At 36.5% G+C, this 20,157-nt stretch overlaps 3 protein-coding genes across 5 annotated transcripts in view; 2 read left to right on the top strand and 1 right to left on the bottom strand.

Moving 5' to 3' along the window:
• The first annotated feature begins 5,760 nt into the window (after nucleotides 1-5,760).
• On the top strand, nucleotides 5,761-6,511 carry LOC131428298 (uncharacterized). Its single transcript, XM_058592136.1, has 2 exons — nucleotides 5,761-6,040; nucleotides 6,097-6,511. Exons 1-2 carry the CDS (start codon nucleotides 5,761-5,763, stop codon nucleotides 6,501-6,503), a joined length of 687 nt encoding a protein of 228 aa, XP_058448119.1. The 3' UTR covers nucleotides 6,504-6,511.
• On the bottom strand, nucleotides 6,500-7,260 carry LOC131425918 (HIG1 domain family member 2A, mitochondrial). Its single transcript, XM_058588222.1, has 2 exons — nucleotides 7,109-7,260; nucleotides 6,500-7,041 (listed from the first exon to the last, which is right to left on the bottom strand). The coding sequence occupies exon 2, from the start codon at nucleotides 7,024-7,026 to the stop codon at nucleotides 6,700-6,702; it is 327 nt and encodes a 108-aa protein (XP_058444205.1). The 5' UTR covers nucleotides 7,027-7,041; nucleotides 7,109-7,260; the 3' UTR covers nucleotides 6,500-6,699.
• Nucleotides 7,261-12,329: 5,069 nt separating this feature from the next.
• Nucleotides 12,330-20,157, top strand: part of LOC131425917 (mucin-5AC) — a 37,712-nt gene continuing 29,884 nt past the window's right edge. For 2 of the 3 annotated variants that reach the window (XM_058588219.1, XM_058588221.1), the window contains exon 1: nucleotides 12,330-13,347. The gene's annotated coding sequence lies outside the window, so the exon portion shown is untranslated. The remainder of the gene's footprint in view (nucleotides 13,348-20,157) is intronic. The other variant, XM_058588220.1, reaches the window with a different exon arrangement.

The following is a 20,157-nucleotide window of genomic DNA, read 5'->3' on the forward strand; positions in this document are numbered from 1 at the left end:
CGAACACTGAACAAATGTTTTCTTAATATCACAGAACACATCGCTACAATCGGATTCAATTGTTTTTTGCAACTAATTCCACATATGAACACATGCATTTATTTACATCACTCAGTTTTGCACTGAAGAAAAATTACCGGTTGTCTAAAAGTTGTTTACCGAGATTTCGGAAAGTTGATACCATTAAATTACTGATTTCGGCAAAACGACCAATTGCTGGTAAACACGGTAATTTACAAAACTGAATAACATTTTGAATTGCCGAGAAATCGGAAATAATAAACCGGAAGATTTTCTTCGGCTATCTTAGCCGAAACTTCAGTAAAATATCGCGTTTCCGTTCGTTTTCGGATCTTCTTTCGCCGAGAACAACATTAAGTTTTAAGTGTGTACCTTTATTCAAAGTTAGTTGAACTGATTTCGCCAGTTAAATTTACTATGAAAACGTTTATCAAGAAATTGGCAGAAACGCACAAATATTTGTTATTTTGGTCAAAACATTTATTGAAACAATCTAATTCATTTAGAAAAATCAAATATCTTGTTTTGTAGTTTCAAGCAACAATATTTGTTATGTTAAACCAAATTTGTAACCATTTCAATAAAATAAATCGTTATTAGTTATTTTTTCAACAACCAAGTTCTTCGAAAAAGGGCCTACAAGGGAACAACAGTTTGTCTTTGTTTACCGTTTCTTTCACTATTTACCCGATTGATTTTATATTTCGATTTACTTTGGATATTTATTTCACTTTCAAGAAATTTCGGTTGTGGCTCCGTAATAATCGAAAGTGAAAGTAAACAAAGAAAGGAAATGTTCTAGGCCCTTTTGTCGTGGGACTATGGATTTGTTCGAAACAATCTGGTTCGAATTCACAATATCTCGGTTTAAAATAATTCCACTGTGGGTTGAAATTCTTATTTTTAGATTTGATTGGCAACTAATGGATTTGTCGTTTTAAACTATCATGATTTTTCCCGCTTGTAGTTTTCCTTCATAGTGAAATGTGATGTGATGTGATGTGATGTGAAGTGAAGCCACCATCAGTTCAAGGACTTGCCAGTGGATGCGGGTAGACTTACAGTAGCCCCGATATGACTCATCCACTCACCTTCTTACTATAGCTGTTACCGAAAAGCGAACAAAAAGGGTTGGGCGGATACGTAAGTAGAGTCGCTTACTCGTATTCCGCGGGAATAAAAGATGCTCTTCCAACCATAATATCCAGTGCATGGATGAAGCATATCGCTATACATGCTTGAACCCGCCTGATGGTTTGTTTGAGAAGGGCGCGTCAGACTCATTTCAAACCTTCAGAAGGAAACAAGTTTCCTTCAAGTGACTTGGGCTGGCTATCCACAATCCCTCGTCCAGTCATCAATTCGTCCGATGCCCTGATGCTCCCTTCCCTTTACGCCTCCGTGCAAAATGTTTTATATTGATAAATACAATGAAGTGTAATGAAATTAATATAACATAAAATGATATAATAGATTACAAAATAATATAATATAACATAACATAATATAATATATTTTAATTTAATATAATATAATACAATGATATAAAATAACAGTTAATGTAGTGTAAGTTATGCTCTTATCTTGGCAATACTGCAGGAAGTAGAATATTTCTCTTCTAATAATAATAATAATATCCACATCTATAAAAATAATATATGTTATTATTATTGATGACAAATTAATAATAATAACAATAAATATAATAATGAAAATAACAATAAAAAACAATATAATATAGTACAACGAATTATATAATAAATAATAGAATAAATAAAATGATATGTTGCGATATGCTATGATATTATATTACTTGAATTTATATGTCATTTCTCATCCTCTCATTCTGCCATCAACGCATTCCATCGACCATTTGTCACCACAGACACACGTGTAGGCATGAAGCTCAGCTTGTGACGACCTTGACATTTAGTTGAAAGTTACTTTAAAAATGATAACTTATAAGGAAAACAAATTTATATTTTGCGCAGAGGTACGTAGTACTACTAATAATAAACCCTATAATATAATATAATATAATACAACATAATGCAATACAATATAACACAATACAATAGAATACAATATAATATAATATTATATAATATAATAAAATATAATACAATATAATACAATATAATATGATATAATGCAATGCAGTATAATACCATACAACATTTATATACTAAACATAAAATAGTGTAAGACGATAATATATGAAATAATATGCTATGATACAATATAAAAGGTAATATCGCAGTGTAAGTTACGCTCTTCTAATAATAATAATAATAATAATAATACATGATGTAATAAACAACACAATTATATGTTGTAATATACTATGATAAACACTGCACTTTAGGATGGGCTTCAACCTACAAGCCATTTCGCACCCTCTCATTCTGCTACTAACGCAGAAGGCGATAGCACCCAGTCGACGCCGTTCTATTGACCAAATGTCATCATAGACGCTCGGGGAGGCATGAGATAGGGACTTGTGAGGACTTAGTTATCTCACCATTTGACGACCATAGTTTTCCTTCATAGTGAAATAGGCAAAAAGGTGAGCTTATTCATCTCGATCGGTACCTTATTTTACAGTTATGGATATCATACAAGTGGAATTATATATATTTATAATCATCGAAAATTTCTTCTCAAGGTGAATGTTGACAAATAGCTTATTGACCGTTATCAGAACAAATTGGCTCAAATGGCACGTCATCGTTATCAGGAAGAATGTGTTATTTATCGAATTTTCAACCAGTGGGGGTAAACATTCCTGATGTAATTCAACCAGTGGGGGTAATCATTCCTGATGTAATTTTACACAAATTGTTATGTTTTTGAAAAAACTAACAATATCTTCGAGCAATACATAAAGACGTTATTTCTTTATTACGAATTAAATTTTTTTACCGTACCTGCTAACCACAATTTATTTGACAATTCAGCCGTACTGTTTACATGTTCGTAAGGCAGCTTGGTTTAACATAAAACAGACATAAGGCAAAACTGCTGAACTGTCAAGAATGAACGCTTGTTCATCTAATCTAATGTTTTAGAATTTTTAGCGTGACGTCAGAACTGAACAAGCTTCATCCTTCGCACTTGGAATAAAATTGTCGAGCTCGGTAAAGTAAAATGCCGAGACTGATCGGCAACACACATGATGCTGATTGCTCAGCAATCAATATTATGTTTTAGGACATTCGTTTAGTAGATTTTGCTGCTTTTTCTTCAAAAAGCAGCTTTTTGTATAGATCTGTCAAAATCTTGTGCTGAACTCATCGGTGATTAACAAGTATTCCGAAGCCAGCAAATACATTTGCGAAATTTCGAAATATGTGTTAGTTTTTGCCAAAATTTTGCTAGATAACCGTCATTTAAGTTTTCGATTTTCGCTTGGCACTTATTCTTTGACGAAATTTCCGATGGTCATTAGAAAAAATTTAGTTGGCCCAAAATGAAGACGTAAGAATCTACGATCTATCTAGTAAGTATAATAACTACAAAAAATTGTTAATTATACATAGAAAGCTTCTTTCAGATCCTGCTTTCACTGTCAAAAGTCATTATAGGATATGCCGAAGAACTTCAACGACATGTCAACCAACATGTTCGATAATCGGCGTTCAGTCCGAAATGCATATGTATTACAATAAAACGACTTCAAAACAAAAGTAATGTAATGCGATTTTTTGTATTTTTGGGCGGAAATGAAATGAAATTTTGATACCCAATTGAAATAAACATAAAAAAAACGGATGCTTTGTTTATTTTCAATTACTGAAGGCTCAGTAATTCATAAAATTCACTTCGTTGCTTTTGCGTAACAGACAGTAAACTTTTTGACAATTCCGGTAATAACTGACGATTGTCAAATTTAAGTTTCCCAAGACTCCGCAATTTTATATTTTACTAAGATGATTGCCGAGTACTCAGCGGTGCAAATCTCGGCAATTATTTTTCTGAGATTCAACAAAAAAAAAGTGCAAATCATACAATTTTAACGGGTGTTACAATAAAAAATTTATCTTACAGGAATGTGTCTAAATTGATCTTGCGTCGGTAGTACTTTTTATAATTTTGTCAAATTTCAAGTTTCTTTTTCAAGTTCAATCCAGACAGCATAAAAGAATTGCTGCATATTTCCATGCCTAATGTTTGACTCTTTCCATCACATCTACGGATATCTATGGCAATTCTTATTTTTATACGATACACTCCGGAAAACAGTTTCCCTAACGACCAGAAAAAAGTCGTTACCTGTTTTGCTCCGAATGTGAATGTCAATCTACGGAAATGACACTCTTTGTTATCACCGACTGTTCCGTCACCGCAGATCGTCACTTTGTCTAAAATTTGTTAAATGAATCTGTTAAGTTTTGCGAGGGTTATTGTTTGCGGCATACTTTGCAGGCCATGGTATTTTTCTCGTAATGGCATAATGCAAAATCCGACCAATTCAGAATGCTACAACTGTACTGTTTGAAGAAAGATTATTGACGTTTTTTCTGATACTTCTGCACATAAATATCTTGGTTGATAGAACTGTTCGCGACATAAATGCCGCTCTTCAAGTTACAGGAACAGATGGCCTGCCACACGATATATATTTTGGCGAACCTCGTTTGCTCAATGTGTTCAGAACTATGTTCAAAGTTTGTATTGATGCAAGTTTCAAAATTTCATCAGCATCTCATAAAATACAGCTTTTGCGATCGCTTATCGTTTCGATTTTGAGCCTCTACAGTCTTGTAAATCGATATTCCGGTTCGTGTTTAGCCCGGGACACGATTGTAAACAACACTCGGTTGTAGACGACAACTTGCGGGCGACATCTCGATCGAAGATGCTGGGGTTTCGCGTGAAAGAGCTGATTACTTTTTTGACATTTTTTGACCTCCAGCTTTCGATGTACCTTGGATCCAGTCTTTCTGGCTGTCGACAAAAATTCATTTATTACGTGGGTGGCTGTTGATTTGGTCACATTGAAAAAGTACGCCAATTGAACCTGCGAGCAGGTCGGATTGTCGCGAAGTGCGAGCCAAATTTTGACGTGTTACTGAAAGAAATTGTCAAATGCCAGAAAATGTCAATTTTTGATTGTAATATATTTTCATATCCTCGTCAACACTTATTTTATGTACAAAGAGAAAGCAGAAAGCTATGGAGTGAGCTGCCAGGTTTGCTCGGTATTTGAAGCTCGAACTCTGCTAGTTTCTAATATATAAATAAAAATACTGAAAGACAACAACAGCGAAAGTATATTAATGTGCTCATTTCTATGCAATCATCGCATCAGTAGATATCGTTTAACATGTTAAACGCAACTTGCACTCTATCAAATCTTTTTTCGGCAGCTCATGTTTTGTGAAGTTCAGAAGACACGTAATTATGCAAATGTTTACGATCTTCGTCGCTCAATGATACTCATTTTTTTAAGACTTCCCCACACAACAGTTCGATTCATCATTCATCAGCCGATCGAACCCGTTTGGTTGTTTTTTTGACTAAAAGACTTGATTGATTTTCAGCTCTGATTCGTCACTTTTACTCTGTAGCTATGCGGTATACGATAATTTCGGGTTTCACACCTTTGCTTTGAAGAAATATTCACAACTCCCACGCATCGCGCCGAAGCGGCTTGAAATTCAAACAACGCTTTGTTGCACAAAAGTTGATCCCAGTTGTAATTCTCACTCAAAACTTGACGGGTTCTTCTTCTGTAAGATGAAATCGATGTGGTTTTATATGACTGTAGTCGGTTTCGGTTTGCTGATATTCACTAAGTCGGAAGCAGTTCAAAAACGCCGTGACAGTAGCAAATACGACATTAGTTTTTATGATCTGCGCACGAACAAAACGTTCAGCTACCCTATAGTGTCATTCGGTCCGGAGGATGATCGCACCAGGAATGAACAACCGGTTGGGAACACGTGCTACTGTCAAGGGTTACTATGCGGATGCTGCATGGGAATGAAGATCGATCAACTAAATTTCAATCAACATTGTAAGTGCTGTTTCGAGTACCGGTAATATCTGGGTAAATAATAAAATTCTTTGTAGTTTGTACTAATCTGGCTTACGAACCGTACGAATTTGCTATCAACGTGCAGGTGCTGATGAATCAAAGCAGCATCTATCAGAATTCGTTTTCGGCCAAAAATCCTCCACCTGCATGTCTGCCCGTTCCGATTCCTTACATTCCCCTGAACGCCGATCTATGTCTGAAGCTGTTCGACATTTATACTCCCCGACAGAATCTTCACGCCTGCATGGATATCGAGGCACGCGTTTGGAGATTTCCGCTGCTGATTCTGCACTTCGAGTGCATGCGAATGGGACAGGATGGGTTTATCTTTCTCAAACCGGAGGACGGTGATGGATTTACGGAGACGGTCGCTCCAGACGTATACGATGAAGTTGACGATTTGAAAAGTCAACTTGGAAAGGAAAATAAAACAAACAGTTGAAATAAATTCCATGTGAGGTATTGAGTAACATTTATTAAACAATCTACTATCGATCTTAATCAGTGGCGAAACCAAGAATCCAGGTTGGAGGGCTAGCCTTGATTCTATGCTTTTTGTACAAATTTGAGTGGCTTCGCCGCCAGAACTCAATTGATCGGACGAAAATTAGCTGAATCATCCTACCAATTAGCAGATCTCACTGCTTTTTTGTGTAAGTCAGCCCAACACCGACCACCAATGCCACTACAGTGAAGCCTTGGGCCAAGATTCGAGCTCGCATCATGTACTGTGACATTTGCTGTTTACCCTGGCGGAAGTTCCATAGACCGAACCCAAGCGCGGCCAGTGTTGCCGCGCACCCGATCGGGACCAGAGGATTTTCGTTTACCTTGCGGATCATTTTTTCCTTAGTTGTTTCCGCATGAATGTCGGCGTAGTCGGCTCGCATTTGAATCCATTCCAGTTCGGCTTGCTGCTGGATTGTCAACGGAGCAGCCGTTGCCGGGGTTGGGGTGTTGGTCATTGCTGTGTGAGCTTGCTGAACCGAAAGGTTTGTGGCATCAATGATTGGATGATGAATAGCGGATTAAAATTAGGAAACTCACCTGAAAAAACTATGTTGCGCGATACAAGGCTTAGAATACACTTTGTTGGACTATGAAACTATTTCGCATTGGTTTTTGTTGATTGCGCACCCGGTCGGTCAACGGCAGTCCTCCGCGGTTCAAAATCAGAGACAAAACAGAAATACTGTGGAAGGAAGAAATGTCAAAATTATATAAACAAGATTTTCAAGGTTATTTCTCAAAACGCACCCCCAGAGTCTCAACACGTTAAGTTATTTTTGTTCAAAAAGTATGTTGAACAAAAGTTTTAGTTTGAGTTAAAAGTTTAGTTTAAGCTACTGTGAGCTTTCAATTTGAAGGGAAATTTTGAAGAATTCGACATTCCCGCGACAAAAGGGCCTAACTGCAAATGACAGTTTCTTTTTGTTTACTTTTTCTTTCACAATTTATCGAATTGATTTTATATTTGACGCCTTACTCATCGCAAGACTTTCACGTTGAAACTACATCCTTTCGATTTATATTGGAAACCTTCATGAAGTTGCAGTGATGGTTCCGTAATAATAAGAAGAGGAAAGTGAACAAAGAGAGGCTCTCATCTGCAGTTAGGCCCTTTTGTCGTGCTCATGGCCCTGTCGAATTGTGTACTTGCTACTCATATACGAATAAACGAAAAAGAAAAATTTTAATTTCCGTCTGATGATAAAATTTATTCTCGGTTCGTCATAATACAATTGTCATTCTTTTCAAAAATTGATGTTGACACATAGTTTATTGGTCGTTATCATAAAAACGCAAATCATGGTTGAGGAATAGAAGGGATCTGTCTACGAAAAAAATAATTGAAGCTAATTCTAAAGATTTTTGTGTTGCTATAGGGACGATAACAATTCTGGTTTGATTCAACAAATGTTTGTTTTAAACAACCTATATTTATTTGAAACAACCATGTTCTAGTTACAAACAAGCATTTATAGTTTGAATCTACGATATTTCAGTTTGAAAAAATAAACTATAGTTTTAGTTTGATGGGCAATTCATCGTTCAGTTGTTTTGAACAACCAGGATGTAAGTAGGAGCACAGACAACCTTATGAACTTATGAATCAACAACCTTATACTTATGAACTGCACTTTAAACCCAAAAGGACGAATCGTTTTTTTCCGGTGGTGCATATTCTTGCAGCTACTTGTTCATCTTCATTACACATAGTAACTGATGGTTTTGATAGATCATTTTTTGCTGGTGATTTATACGTTGTTGATAACAATATTTGCATGTGTAAATGAAACTACTACTTACTAGAAGAATCATTCATAGTATACCAAGTTTTAGCTAGAAACATGATCCAATTTTGTTTATTCCAGACCAGAGCTAAAAATTGTCACACATTCTCAATGAAAGAAACCATTTCAGCAGTCTCATTTTCAATGTTTTACTGTCTCATTCGCAAATGACCGACACCAGAACAAACGAAGAGAGACGAAGCATTTTAGTTTCTCATCGAAAAAATGAGAGAGCATAATTGCCAACGTCACTCTTCCCTCCATGACAAGACGAAACCAAACTAACGTCTTCAGGTAGCAACAGCAGAATTGAAATTTTCATTCTTGCATCGGTGTATTGAAAATATGTGACGCTTGGCTATAAAAAGTGACTAAAATATGGCAAATGGAAGTAATTACATCCCAGAACTTCTTTGTAAACCAAAACTACTACAAATTCGAGCACCAACAGTTAAAACTTATTGTGAAACCTTTTTCTGTCGTTTTCAATTCTCACAGCTTTGGTTGAATATCGACACTGAATACTATAGGATTTTCACTGAAAACTGCAAATGACTGAAAGGGCAAATGAAAGAAAAAACACAATTTTGAAACTACTGGACATGAATTTCGTTCTCATAGTTTGCAAGCGAAACTGAGAGTGGCAATAATTTCTTCTCATTTCCGTTTATTTTTCAGTCAATGAAAATGACTTTTATTAGCTCTGTTCCAGACTATAAATATTTCCATAAGTTCCTTGTCGAAAGTAGAGAGCAGTATCGCTACACTTTTTTTAAACGAAGTTAAATAAAATCAGTACACTAAGGTCTTGTTTTATGCGGTTTTTTATGCGACTTTCTTTTATGCGAATTTTCAGAGTTATGCGATTTTTTTATGCGAAGTTCCAGAGTTATGCGGTTTTTTAATGCGAATTTTCAGAGTTAGGCGGTTTTCTATTATGCGGTTTTTTTATGCGAAGTTTCAGAGTTATGTGGTTTTTTATGCAAAGTTTCATAGTTATGTGGTTTTTTTAATGCGAATTTTCAGAGTTATGCGGGTTTTTAAGCGGTTTTTTAAACTCGCATAAAAAAGACTTCAGTGTATTCAATTCAAACTCTATGCCAAAAAATGAGTAATAAAATTTGGGACGAAATAATAGATATAGAAGCATACCGAAACATTACCATTTCTGAGGTCAGTATGATGATTTGTTCGAAGTTTTATAAACGCTGGTGTATTTTTGCAATTAATTTTACTGTTCAATGTTGGAACCGGTTCGTATTCCGTCTTGCAGCTTTTCGACGGCATATAGATATCAGAGATTTTTGTAAAATTTCAAAATAATTCTTAAATCTTAAACAGATAATGCTCAATACATCTAAATTTCTCGTAAAAGATGTAACATTTATACCATAAACTAGAATAAGACACTATAGTGAAATGCTCAGTCTCTTTCAGGAAATTTTGACCTAAGGAACTTAATCAATCAAGTTACTCTCGGTAGTGTAATGTGTACAAATAGTTTAATTTGTTATCGAACTGTAACTACTGTATTTTAAAATCCATCACTTCTGTCTGACATGTCGATTTTTATCAGTGAGTTCATATCAGCTGTTTTTCATAGAAGGGCGAATCTAATATTTACAGCAAATGGAGAAAAACAACGATGAATGTTTCGACTATGGTTTCAAATCCTATTTGGAAATTATCGTATATTCTCAGATCAATTTTTGATTAGTCGATGAACTGTCGGTTGATCTTTAAAAGGCATGCAAATTTCGTGTTTCGCCCTTTTTCGATTTGTTTACTTCTGTGCTTCCTGTGTGAATTATGAAGTTACGCGCTTGCGCATTTTTCGTGAAATTGGTTGGTTTTCGCAACTAAGATAAAACTGTGGGTAATTTTATCGTCTCATTTACTATTTCCAGTATTAAAAGGTTCGGAAACCATCTAAAATAAAGAAAATAAATAGTTTGCCTTACTTACTAACAATTGAAGTATCGCCCTGTTTGTTGGCATGGAACACGGAGGGCGAAACTTACGTAAACAAATGGAATGACAGTTTCACCCTGTATAGTTCTTTGTATTACTAAGATTAAGATTTTTATAGAATCCGAATTTTTAGGTGGAATTGCTGCATTTGGTGCATTCATAGGTAGGTGAGAGAAACTCGATTTGTTTACTTTTGTAAGATTCGCCCTACTTTGAGAAACGAAAAGGCGGGTGGGTAATTTCAGAGACGTAACTGGATGCCGTGAATACGAAAACAACTGACATGTTCCTTAACACTTTCGAATATCAATTGTATGAATTATGCAAGCATTCCCCTTTTTCACATTTTTCGCAAAAACAAAGAAGGCTTCACTTGATCTCGATTACTGTGAATTTCACACAGCGAAGAGTGCACAAATCTAACCAAACTGTTCTTGATTTGCACTAAACTGAGGATAACCTTCGATTTGCGAAAAACAAATCCTAATAGTTCTTTAGAAAACTTTTAGAGCCATTAGAACGGCTGATATTGTGTAATGCTCTCCACCGTTGTTTTTTTCCAATTCTAATGACTGGCAGCTGTGACGTAATCGCTCTTGTCGAAAGCGAAACTAGCTGTGCAGACGACACAAAAATCATCTGCTCGCAGTGGCGATAGAATCCAAACTGATTCAATTTTTGTTAATTTCCTTTTATGTGATTTCGTTTGTAACTTTTTCAGAAATGGGCGGTCCTAACGGCTATAAAAATAGCAGCATACAGAATTTTAATGACGATTATTTCATTTCGGATTTGCATAATTTATTGAAAGAAACTATCAATATGCTGTAGGGATTCGTTTCTAGCATTCAGAAGGACCAAATTGAGGAACTCACTGCGATATTCACCACTTTTCGGAACATTTTTCTCGGACGATTTGTTGTACAGCAGCAGATATTTTGTTCTCTTCCTTAGAACGCGTTCTGATTGGCTGGTGTTAACATGGGTCAAATGAGACAGGTTTTTCAATAGTGTACTATTGAAATACTTCAATGCTTTTGCTATACACGTTTAAATTGAAAAATTTCGATTCTATTGGTAGTTAGATTATATAAATCCTTTCACAGATCACTGAGCTATGAGCTTTAAAAATTCGAGAAAGGCAAACGCGCCTTATGAATTATCCTCTTTGATACTCGTTTATACCAAACATTTCAGAAAAGTTAATTTTGAATTATTTGAGACTATGTCACGAAACTGAAAATTTTATCATAAAATTGTGATCATATTTCCGATGGCATATCGCAAGAATTATGTTGATTCATTAGATACAACAATAGATATTCACGATCAAAAACTTATCACTCTCTCAGAGGGTAAATTTTGAAAAGGCACCCCATAGTAAAGTAAGTCGTATTCACGACAAAAAAAACTGGATATCTGTTTTCTGAGACAACTGCTAGGGTAACAGAGGTATTTTGGCCCACTTTAGGATTGATTTTATTTTGGCCCACTTTATAAAAATATCCACCAAATATTGTAATATCTTTAAAAACCCCGTTCCGCAATAGGTAATTTAATGTGGTTAGCTTCAAATTGATGCAAAATGAGTTACTTAACATCGATAAAACCCGATGAAATCGATAAAGTTTGTTAGGTGGGCTAAAATATATGAAGTGGCCAAAATACCTCTGTTACCCTAGTTTTTTGTCATCTCTTGCAGTTTGCAGAAAAAATCTTCGTTGTAGTTTTAAACCTCAAATTAGAAGATTTACAGTTAGTCTGTATATTACGCCCACCCGCGTATGCCCTCGACAGTGTGGCCAAGTATTAGCAAATTACCATTGCATATTTTTGACATTCACTCATTGTCCAGCCATTTGTTCTCTCACTTTCTCTTTCGATTAACCAGACAAAATCCATTGAGGCGCGCGAGAGAGAGAGAGAGAGAGAGAGACAAAGAGCAAAAAAAAAAAGCCAACCGTCGGCGACGTTCGACGGGTTGAACAGAACGGTCGCGTACGCAAGCAAGCAGAAGAACCGTGCCGACGGTGCTGTGCGTAGTGTTTGGCGTATTTTGCTCGTATTATCGTAATTCGCAGTGATGAACCTGAAGAACACAAGCGTGCATAAAATTGAATCATCGTCGTCGTCGCGTCTCACGGAGTGCTAATCGGTAGAAAATTTCCGTCGCATAGTTTTCGGTTTCATTGATAAAGTTGTATACTTGAGTCGTGGTGTGATTTTGTGCTTGGTTTGGAATTTAGTTTTCGACGGGAAAGGGCAAAAAAATTGTTATAATTACAATTTAAATAGCCTCTGCTACAAACAATATGGGCGAATGAGTGCTTTCACAAGAGAGAGGAATCACAACCAGCAGAGTGTGTGTGTGTGTGTGTGCGAGAGAAAGAGAGGGAAAGAGCGCCGAATGGATAACAGTGATCAAGCAGTGAAGTAGACTACGGTTGGTCGGTCGGTCGGTCGTTCTGTTTGTCGGATGAATGAAGAAAAGCGACAAAGAAGCAAAATCGGATCAAAAATTTTTGAAGTGCAATGTTTTCTTCTCGAGGTGCCGTCCGTGAATATTCAGGTGTTTCCAGTTGGAAATGAATGGCATACAAACATTCTAATTCAATAAAGAGGTGCTCGTTGTTGTGGAAAAGTGGAAAAAAAAGTGCTCCAGTAGGGGAAGTGACGACGAATCTTGAATAATTTAGCGCCGAAGACAACACGCAAAAAAAAGTAAAATTCAGCATAGCACAGTGCAGCAGAAGCAGCTTCACCATTTGGTTGGTTGATTTGGTGCGAAAGACAAGGATTACTATGCGCTAACTTGCTAATGAGATTTTTTTCTTACTGTAAACGTGGCCGACCGTAGAAAAAGAGTGACAACTTTCGGAAGTTTGTTTCCTCCCGTCGCATTATGGACAGACGCGCCAAAAAGAGTGGGTAGAGGAGATACCAAGAAGAATATTGTCAGCTAAAATAAAAAAGGAAAAAAAAAACGCAGAAATTACTTCAAAACAACATTTGTGCCGAACGGTAGGTATAGCAACATTGCGGAGACCTGTGGGATGCGTGGGTGGGTTTGGCGGCAAATCGCGGGGTGATCCCTGTATAAACTCGATACCGAACCGGGACGGGCCCAGAGTACACACCCGCGCAGAGCACAGTTGATATATTATATATTGATAATTGAGTCACGGCAGAGCAGCTTTGGTAGAGATTTTATTTGCCTAAACCATTCGCGAGATTGACCGAGTTGCTGCTGCTGGTGGTGGAGATTCGCTTGTTGGTTGTTTTGATGAATTTCGATCAAGTGCTGATATGAGGGGCTGCGGGAGGCGCGGTTCTGATGGCTAATGTCATTAACCATGATGTTAATGTTGCCGAATATTGCATAACTTTATCTGATGTTATAAGTTGGACACACATTTTTACACTGCGGATTGAAAATATTGCAACAGGGGAAAGTTTGATTCAAAACCAAAGTAATATTCCGTAGTGAGTGTATCACAAGATTTTCGATGCTAACTTAAACATGCGACATAAAAGCCAAATGCTGTTGGTAAGAATTTACTGCTATTGTTGGTGGATCTTTTATATCAAATGGAATTGTGTCATTCCGCGGCAGTTACCTGTCAACGGACAACACAATGCGAATGTGACTAAGATACGTAGGAGTTCACTCGTATAGAATTATGCCGAGCGCAAGGAAACTGAATGAATGAAAGTTACCTGCTCGAACACCTACTACTCGCCGTATCCGTTGGCGTTTGGTTCCAGTTTGGACGCTGAGTCAGCCAATCTCAGCAATTAGCAAACCGCACTGGAAAGATTTGTACGACGCTGATCTCATAAACTAGAGTCATATGTTCGGTCGAACTGCGACTAGAGTGAATGCTGGTATAAATGGTTGACTTTGTTCGATGATTAATCCGTTGGATTGAACAAGAACATTAAATTAGATAGTTTGTTGACTCCTCCAGTGAATCCGGAAGTTTTTCTGCTGGCAATTACTGAAAATTACTTCAATGTGTTTTGGGCAAGCGACAATCCAATCAAGTGATACTGATCGATTAATCGCTTCGTCTTTTTTCATTTCAGCACTGTCCACCAGTTACCCGGAACGTTTGTTTTCTGTTTGTTTCAGTTATATCGCTTTACTCTGTGCTTGGTTTTGACCTCCGCAGACAGTCGAGCGCTATCGAAAAGCTCGTAAATTTTAGGGAGCCATCACCACACCAGCGACAAAAGCAAAATTAGAAAATCTAACGACCCTCGCAGCGCAAAAGCGTTTGTGCTGGGGAACGCCAAAAAAAATATAGTGTGTGGGTTTTTAAATTGAGAAAGAATCTGCAGATTACTGCCAGTGATGGGGGTACGCTTACGGAGATAATCCGAATGTAAGTAATAAGTGTCACGCTTAGGATGTGGGTACTAAATTTTTGTGCAAGGATTTAGTTTTATTTTTCAGCCAATCAAGAACGTTACAGAACTTTGGAGTTTTCAAGATCCATTTCCAGATTGCTGAATTTATTAAATTCATAAAGTAAACGTTGTTTGCAGATGTCAAACATCAATCTGTATTACAATCAGCTCTGTCAGCTACTTGTGATGCAATGCAACTGAAGTATATACCGTAATCAGTTCCTTTGGATTGAGTTATTGGTCCTAAGAAGAACCGAATCAAGCCTGCTAAATAACAATAGTAACAACTGCGTCTCGTGTGGATCGAAAAGCGCGACACAGCCAATAGGGAAAACAATCTCCGCCCTGACTAATTTCAGTTAATTGAACCGCCATCTATTTGAACTGCTTTAATCACTGGTGAGCCGAAGGCCAGTAGTCGGTCGTCACTTGTTTATACCCGAGCCGTCAAATATGATATGGCACCTAGTGAAATATCCTTAAAGTGTCACATAAATTGTGTGAGCCTTGTGTCTGCTTAGCGGTTCAAATTAAACGGTTAGGTAGAGATGGCGATTCAATTTGAACTTCTGTAAGCACTGATAAGCCGAAGGCGAAACGCGAAGAAATCATCTCAAATAATTCTTTGGGATTGCTTTGTTGATTGTTAAAAAAACCGATTTGCTGTATTTTTTCGGTGCTTAACAATATCTGTTGCATTTTTCTCGAATAAGAAGAAACAGTTGAATAATACTGGGTACAGATTTCACGTCAAAAACATCATTATTGGTTGACATTTGTGAGCCTCCAAAAGTGAATTTTTCTATTCTTACGATGTCTAAAATTGTTCAACAAAGAAGAGCAATGAAGAATTGTTTTGCCTGTGTTCATTTAGAAGTAAAAGGATAGCTGAAAAGAACGATTTTTAAGCTGAGCAGTGGTACCACAGTTTCATGTATAAATCCTTAGTTCAAATGGAAGAAGAAAGTCTTGTAGTAATTTTATATAATTGAATATAAATGAGAAATTGATGCAAATTTCGACTCCACGAAGTAAACCCCAACTTTTGGTATTTACGGAGCTCGATCCCGGAACGGGTATAGCCGAAATAAGTTTAGACGAGCATCTTTGAAATGAATATTCGTTTTATGCAAAGTCATTTTGAACAATGATTTGAAATTTTTAACTTTCATCATCCTAATCGAAAGTTGGATGCGGATACAATTTAATAGCCACCTAAGGGACGGTAAGATCTTTTATTTGTTTTGTTTTGGAATAATCGATAAAACAGAAAATTATGAACCGATATAGTCTAAGATTGCCATTGTATCTATAATTCAAACGACGGTTTGAAATTTTTAACATTTATCAAACTGTAATACGAGATGAAATGGCACTATAAAACCTTTTATTTCAAGCTGAATTTATGGAAGCCTTCTCTGAAAAATCGATGATACTTCCGGAATCGCAAATCGAGGACCGGTATAACGAATTTTAGTTTATTTGAACGTTAACAAGTGATTTCTCTAATCTAGAACCAATTTTGAAGCCATCGTTTCTCTTCACATAATCCCTAATGACAAAATGACTATTGAACTCATGAAATTGAAATTTTCACATGAACCACTTTGTAATTTCGGAACCGGAAGAAATCCGAATAAAATTGAAGAACTAATTCTGGGTTTATGAGTTCTTTTACTCTAATCTAAGTGTATGAAAATCGGTGTAACTATCTCTGAAAAAAATGAGTGTATATTTTTCCAGCATCATCATGTAATGCCGGAACCGAAGAAAATAAAAATTTCCTATCGGACCATAAGACATTTCATTAAAATCAAAGTTTGTGAAAAACGCTAACCGGAATTAGGATCTGGATTAAAGAAAAAAGTGGGTGGGTAATGTCTGAGACATAACCGGATTGACGTGAATACAAATAATATTGAAGGCGCTTAGAAAACACGAATTCAGGTTAAAATTGGAGATAAATAAAATAATAATACCTCTAATATCAAATATGATAACACATAATAAAAGTATAAGAAATAATAAAAATAACCTGAGTTCAATTCCCAACCCCGCATATAGAGTCAGACAGTTTTCCTGGCTCGAAGAGGCGAATGACCTTGATGTACAAAATGGGCAGAACTTAATCGTGAATATCTCGAGGTGTAGGGGAAAGGCGGGTAATAGTGCGCGGCACATATTAGTGCGCATCTCATTGCGAGCTTCTGTTCATGTTTATCACTTTTTTTTACAATAAACATTGAGATTTGGTCCTATTAACATCATTCGGCTACATTTCGCCTTCCCTGTTAATTTCATATCAATACAGCAGACGTAAATATAAAATCTATCATTCTCTTAGCGTTTTTGGGTCGTAGAAAATAAGCTTTATATTGTTTATTTCTCATAGGATCACGTTTTTCTTGGTTTAGTAACAATTTTTAGACCAAAACGAAGTTATCGTCATTTTGTTTTATTTGTCGCGTCAAATTTCAAATTATAATGATAATTAGAAATCATAATTTCATTTTTTCGAATAGTGCGCAAACTGCGTTCGATAATAATGTGCTTCGTGCAGTCATATTACTACACAGCGATGCCAGATAGTAGTGATTCTCAATATGCGGCACTGATTTAAAAACAGTTACAGATTTCCGCAAGCGATCACAGACTGGCAATAAGCCTCTAAAAGTCTTTTATCATCATGAGAAAAGATAATGATAAAGTATTTCGGACAGGGCGCTTGATAGTGCCGAGATCTTTCTTTTTTTCACAAAAAGTGATACCCAGGTATTACAGAAATTTATCTGAAAAATCTGTAAAAGACATATTAATCAGTGTATGTGGCAACCCTGCACGCTGCCATATTGCTATAGTCTCGTCTATTACACCCAGAAAATTTAGCCAGTTCAAAATAACGGAACAGTTAATGGAACAGTTTCAATCGAAGAATTCATTAAAACAAACTAAACTATTAGGAAAGGACAAATATCTTGTTTAATTTTTTCATGAAACAATGTTCACAGTTTCGAATCAGAGTTTCTGTTGTCACTATTTCAATAAAATTAATCGTTCTGGTAAGCCCAGATTTAGTTAGTTTTACTTTTTTTTTTCTCTCTGTGTACAAGTGCGAACGGTGTTTATTGTTGTCACGAGAGAAGGTTTTGATTGGAGATATTTCGGTAAAGTTTATTTTACGAAGAAAATGTACAAATTTTGAGAAAGTGATTTTCGAAACAATATTTTTCATTATCTTTGAGTAGTTACGACGACATTTGTTTTTTTTTTAAAGATAATTACCATGGCTGAAAATGTGAAAAAAAACAAGCGCACGGCGTGGAGTAAGGAGCATCTCGATCAAGCGATTCGCTCTATCACTAACGAGCCAAATTTGAAAATACGACAAGCTGCAAGACAATTTGGCATCCCCGAGTCAACGCTACGAAAACATTTTGTAAGGCCTACAGATTGGAGAGGAGTGATGGGACGTAAACCGATTTTTTCTAAAGAGGATGAAAGCGAGCCTTCGCAACGTATTCTCGCAATGGCTGAAATGTACTATGGGATCACTCCTTCGAAACTACGGAGCGTCGTATTTGAATTCGCAGAAAAAAAGGAAATCAAACACACTTTCAACAAATCCCTTCAATTAGCGGGAAAATCGTGGATCCGTTTATTTTTGCGCAGACATCCAAACATCTCTCTGCGACAGCCTGAAGGAACAAGTTTGAATAGAATTGAAGCATTTAACAAGAAAGAAATTGATCAGTTTTTCTTCAATTTGCAATATGTTTACGCAAAATTTAACTTCAGCCCCCATCGACTGTACAACGTTGATGAAACGGGGATCACTACGATTCAAAGTAAATGTTCTCGTGTCTATGCAGAAAAAGGGAAAAGCGTGTTGGAGCGATGACATCAGGAGAAAGAGGACGCAACGTGACAGCAATATTTTGCATGAGCGCACTGGGTCATTTCATACCACCAATGATGATCTATCCCCGTATTCGAATGGACCCTAAATTGAAACACAATGGACCTGAAGAAGGCCTTTATAAATGCTCTAAAAATGGCTGGTCCAACAACGAACTTTTCTGCGAATGGCTAAAACATTTCATCAGGTACGTCAAACCAACAGCATATGATCCTGTTCTGTTAATCATGGACAGCCATTCAAGCCACGTATCCCTCGCTGCTTACGAAATCTGTAAAACTAACAATATAATAGTTGTCACTCTGCCGCCTCATACCTCTCATCTCACACAGCCTCTGGACGTCGCCTTTTTTGGTCCCTTCAAAAAAGCTCTGAGAGAAGAAATGGAAATGTACCTATCTTCTCACCCCTTCGAGAGAATCACCGAACATTTTTTGGCAGAATTCCTCAATAAAGCATTTCAAGCAGTTGGCTGCATTGAAAAAGGTATCTCTGGATTCAAAGCCACAGGCATTTGGCCTTTGAACTTGAGAATTTTCGACCGTGAATTAACTGTAGCTAATCGAATAAATAAAGCCGCCGATGAAGTTAACATGTCTCGAATTGAAAGTCGACACAGAAACAATTACAGATGAAGCCTTCGGTGAAGCCACCGTAAACGCCCAACCAAGTCACACTGTCAAAGTTGAAATCCCTATTGACCAGACTAACGACAAAAACTCATCTTCAATTTTGCAGTCAATTTTATCAACGCCAAAAAAATGCAACAATTCCACAGGTGTCAAGAGAAAGTCTCGTCCGAAGATGCAGTCAGAAATTTTCACCCTAACCCCTAAAAAGGAAAAATTGGAGAACGCTCTGAAAAAACGAATGAAACAAGAAGAAAGATCTGAAGAAAATACAATCAAGAAGAAGTGGACTAAAAAAAAGTGCAAATGAAAAAAGATGAGTTCCCTCCCAAACGAGGAAGAGGAAGACCAAAAAAAGTACGCAAAGTAATACAAGAGGACGAAGAAGCGCAAGAAAAATAAAACGAGAAGGGAATTCAAAACTGGTTGGGAAAAATCTAATTTTTGTACTTTTGTATTGTTATAGCATTAGAGGAAACTTTCATTTTTTTATGTGCTAAAAATAAATTAACTTACTTTGAGTTTCTTTGACTTATTGAGCTCTTCAATTTTGCATAAAATGTTTCATTTATTGAAATTTACACTTTGTTTGAATGGTAAATTGCCCCGAGTTCGACTTGAGATTTACGGAAAATTTTTTGTGCGCATTATTATGCACCACCGCGCACTGTTACCTTACCCTTGCGCACTATTAGGAACAAAACATGACTATTTTGTGGCTTTCATGGTCGAAAACGAAATTATAATTGTAATCTTTCATTTGAGGTTATTGTAAAGAAAGGTTTGAAGTTTCCGTAGACGTCTTTACCATCTTGGAAAAAGTAATATTTCATTTGTAATAATTAAAAAAGCTTAGGTGCGCACTAATCGCCACCT

This window comes from Malaya genurostris, chromosome 1, assembly GCF_030247185.1.
Source record: "Malaya genurostris strain Urasoe2022 chromosome 1, Malgen_1.1, whole genome shotgun sequence".
NCBI lineage: Eukaryota > Metazoa > Arthropoda > Insecta > Diptera > Culicidae > Malaya > Malaya genurostris.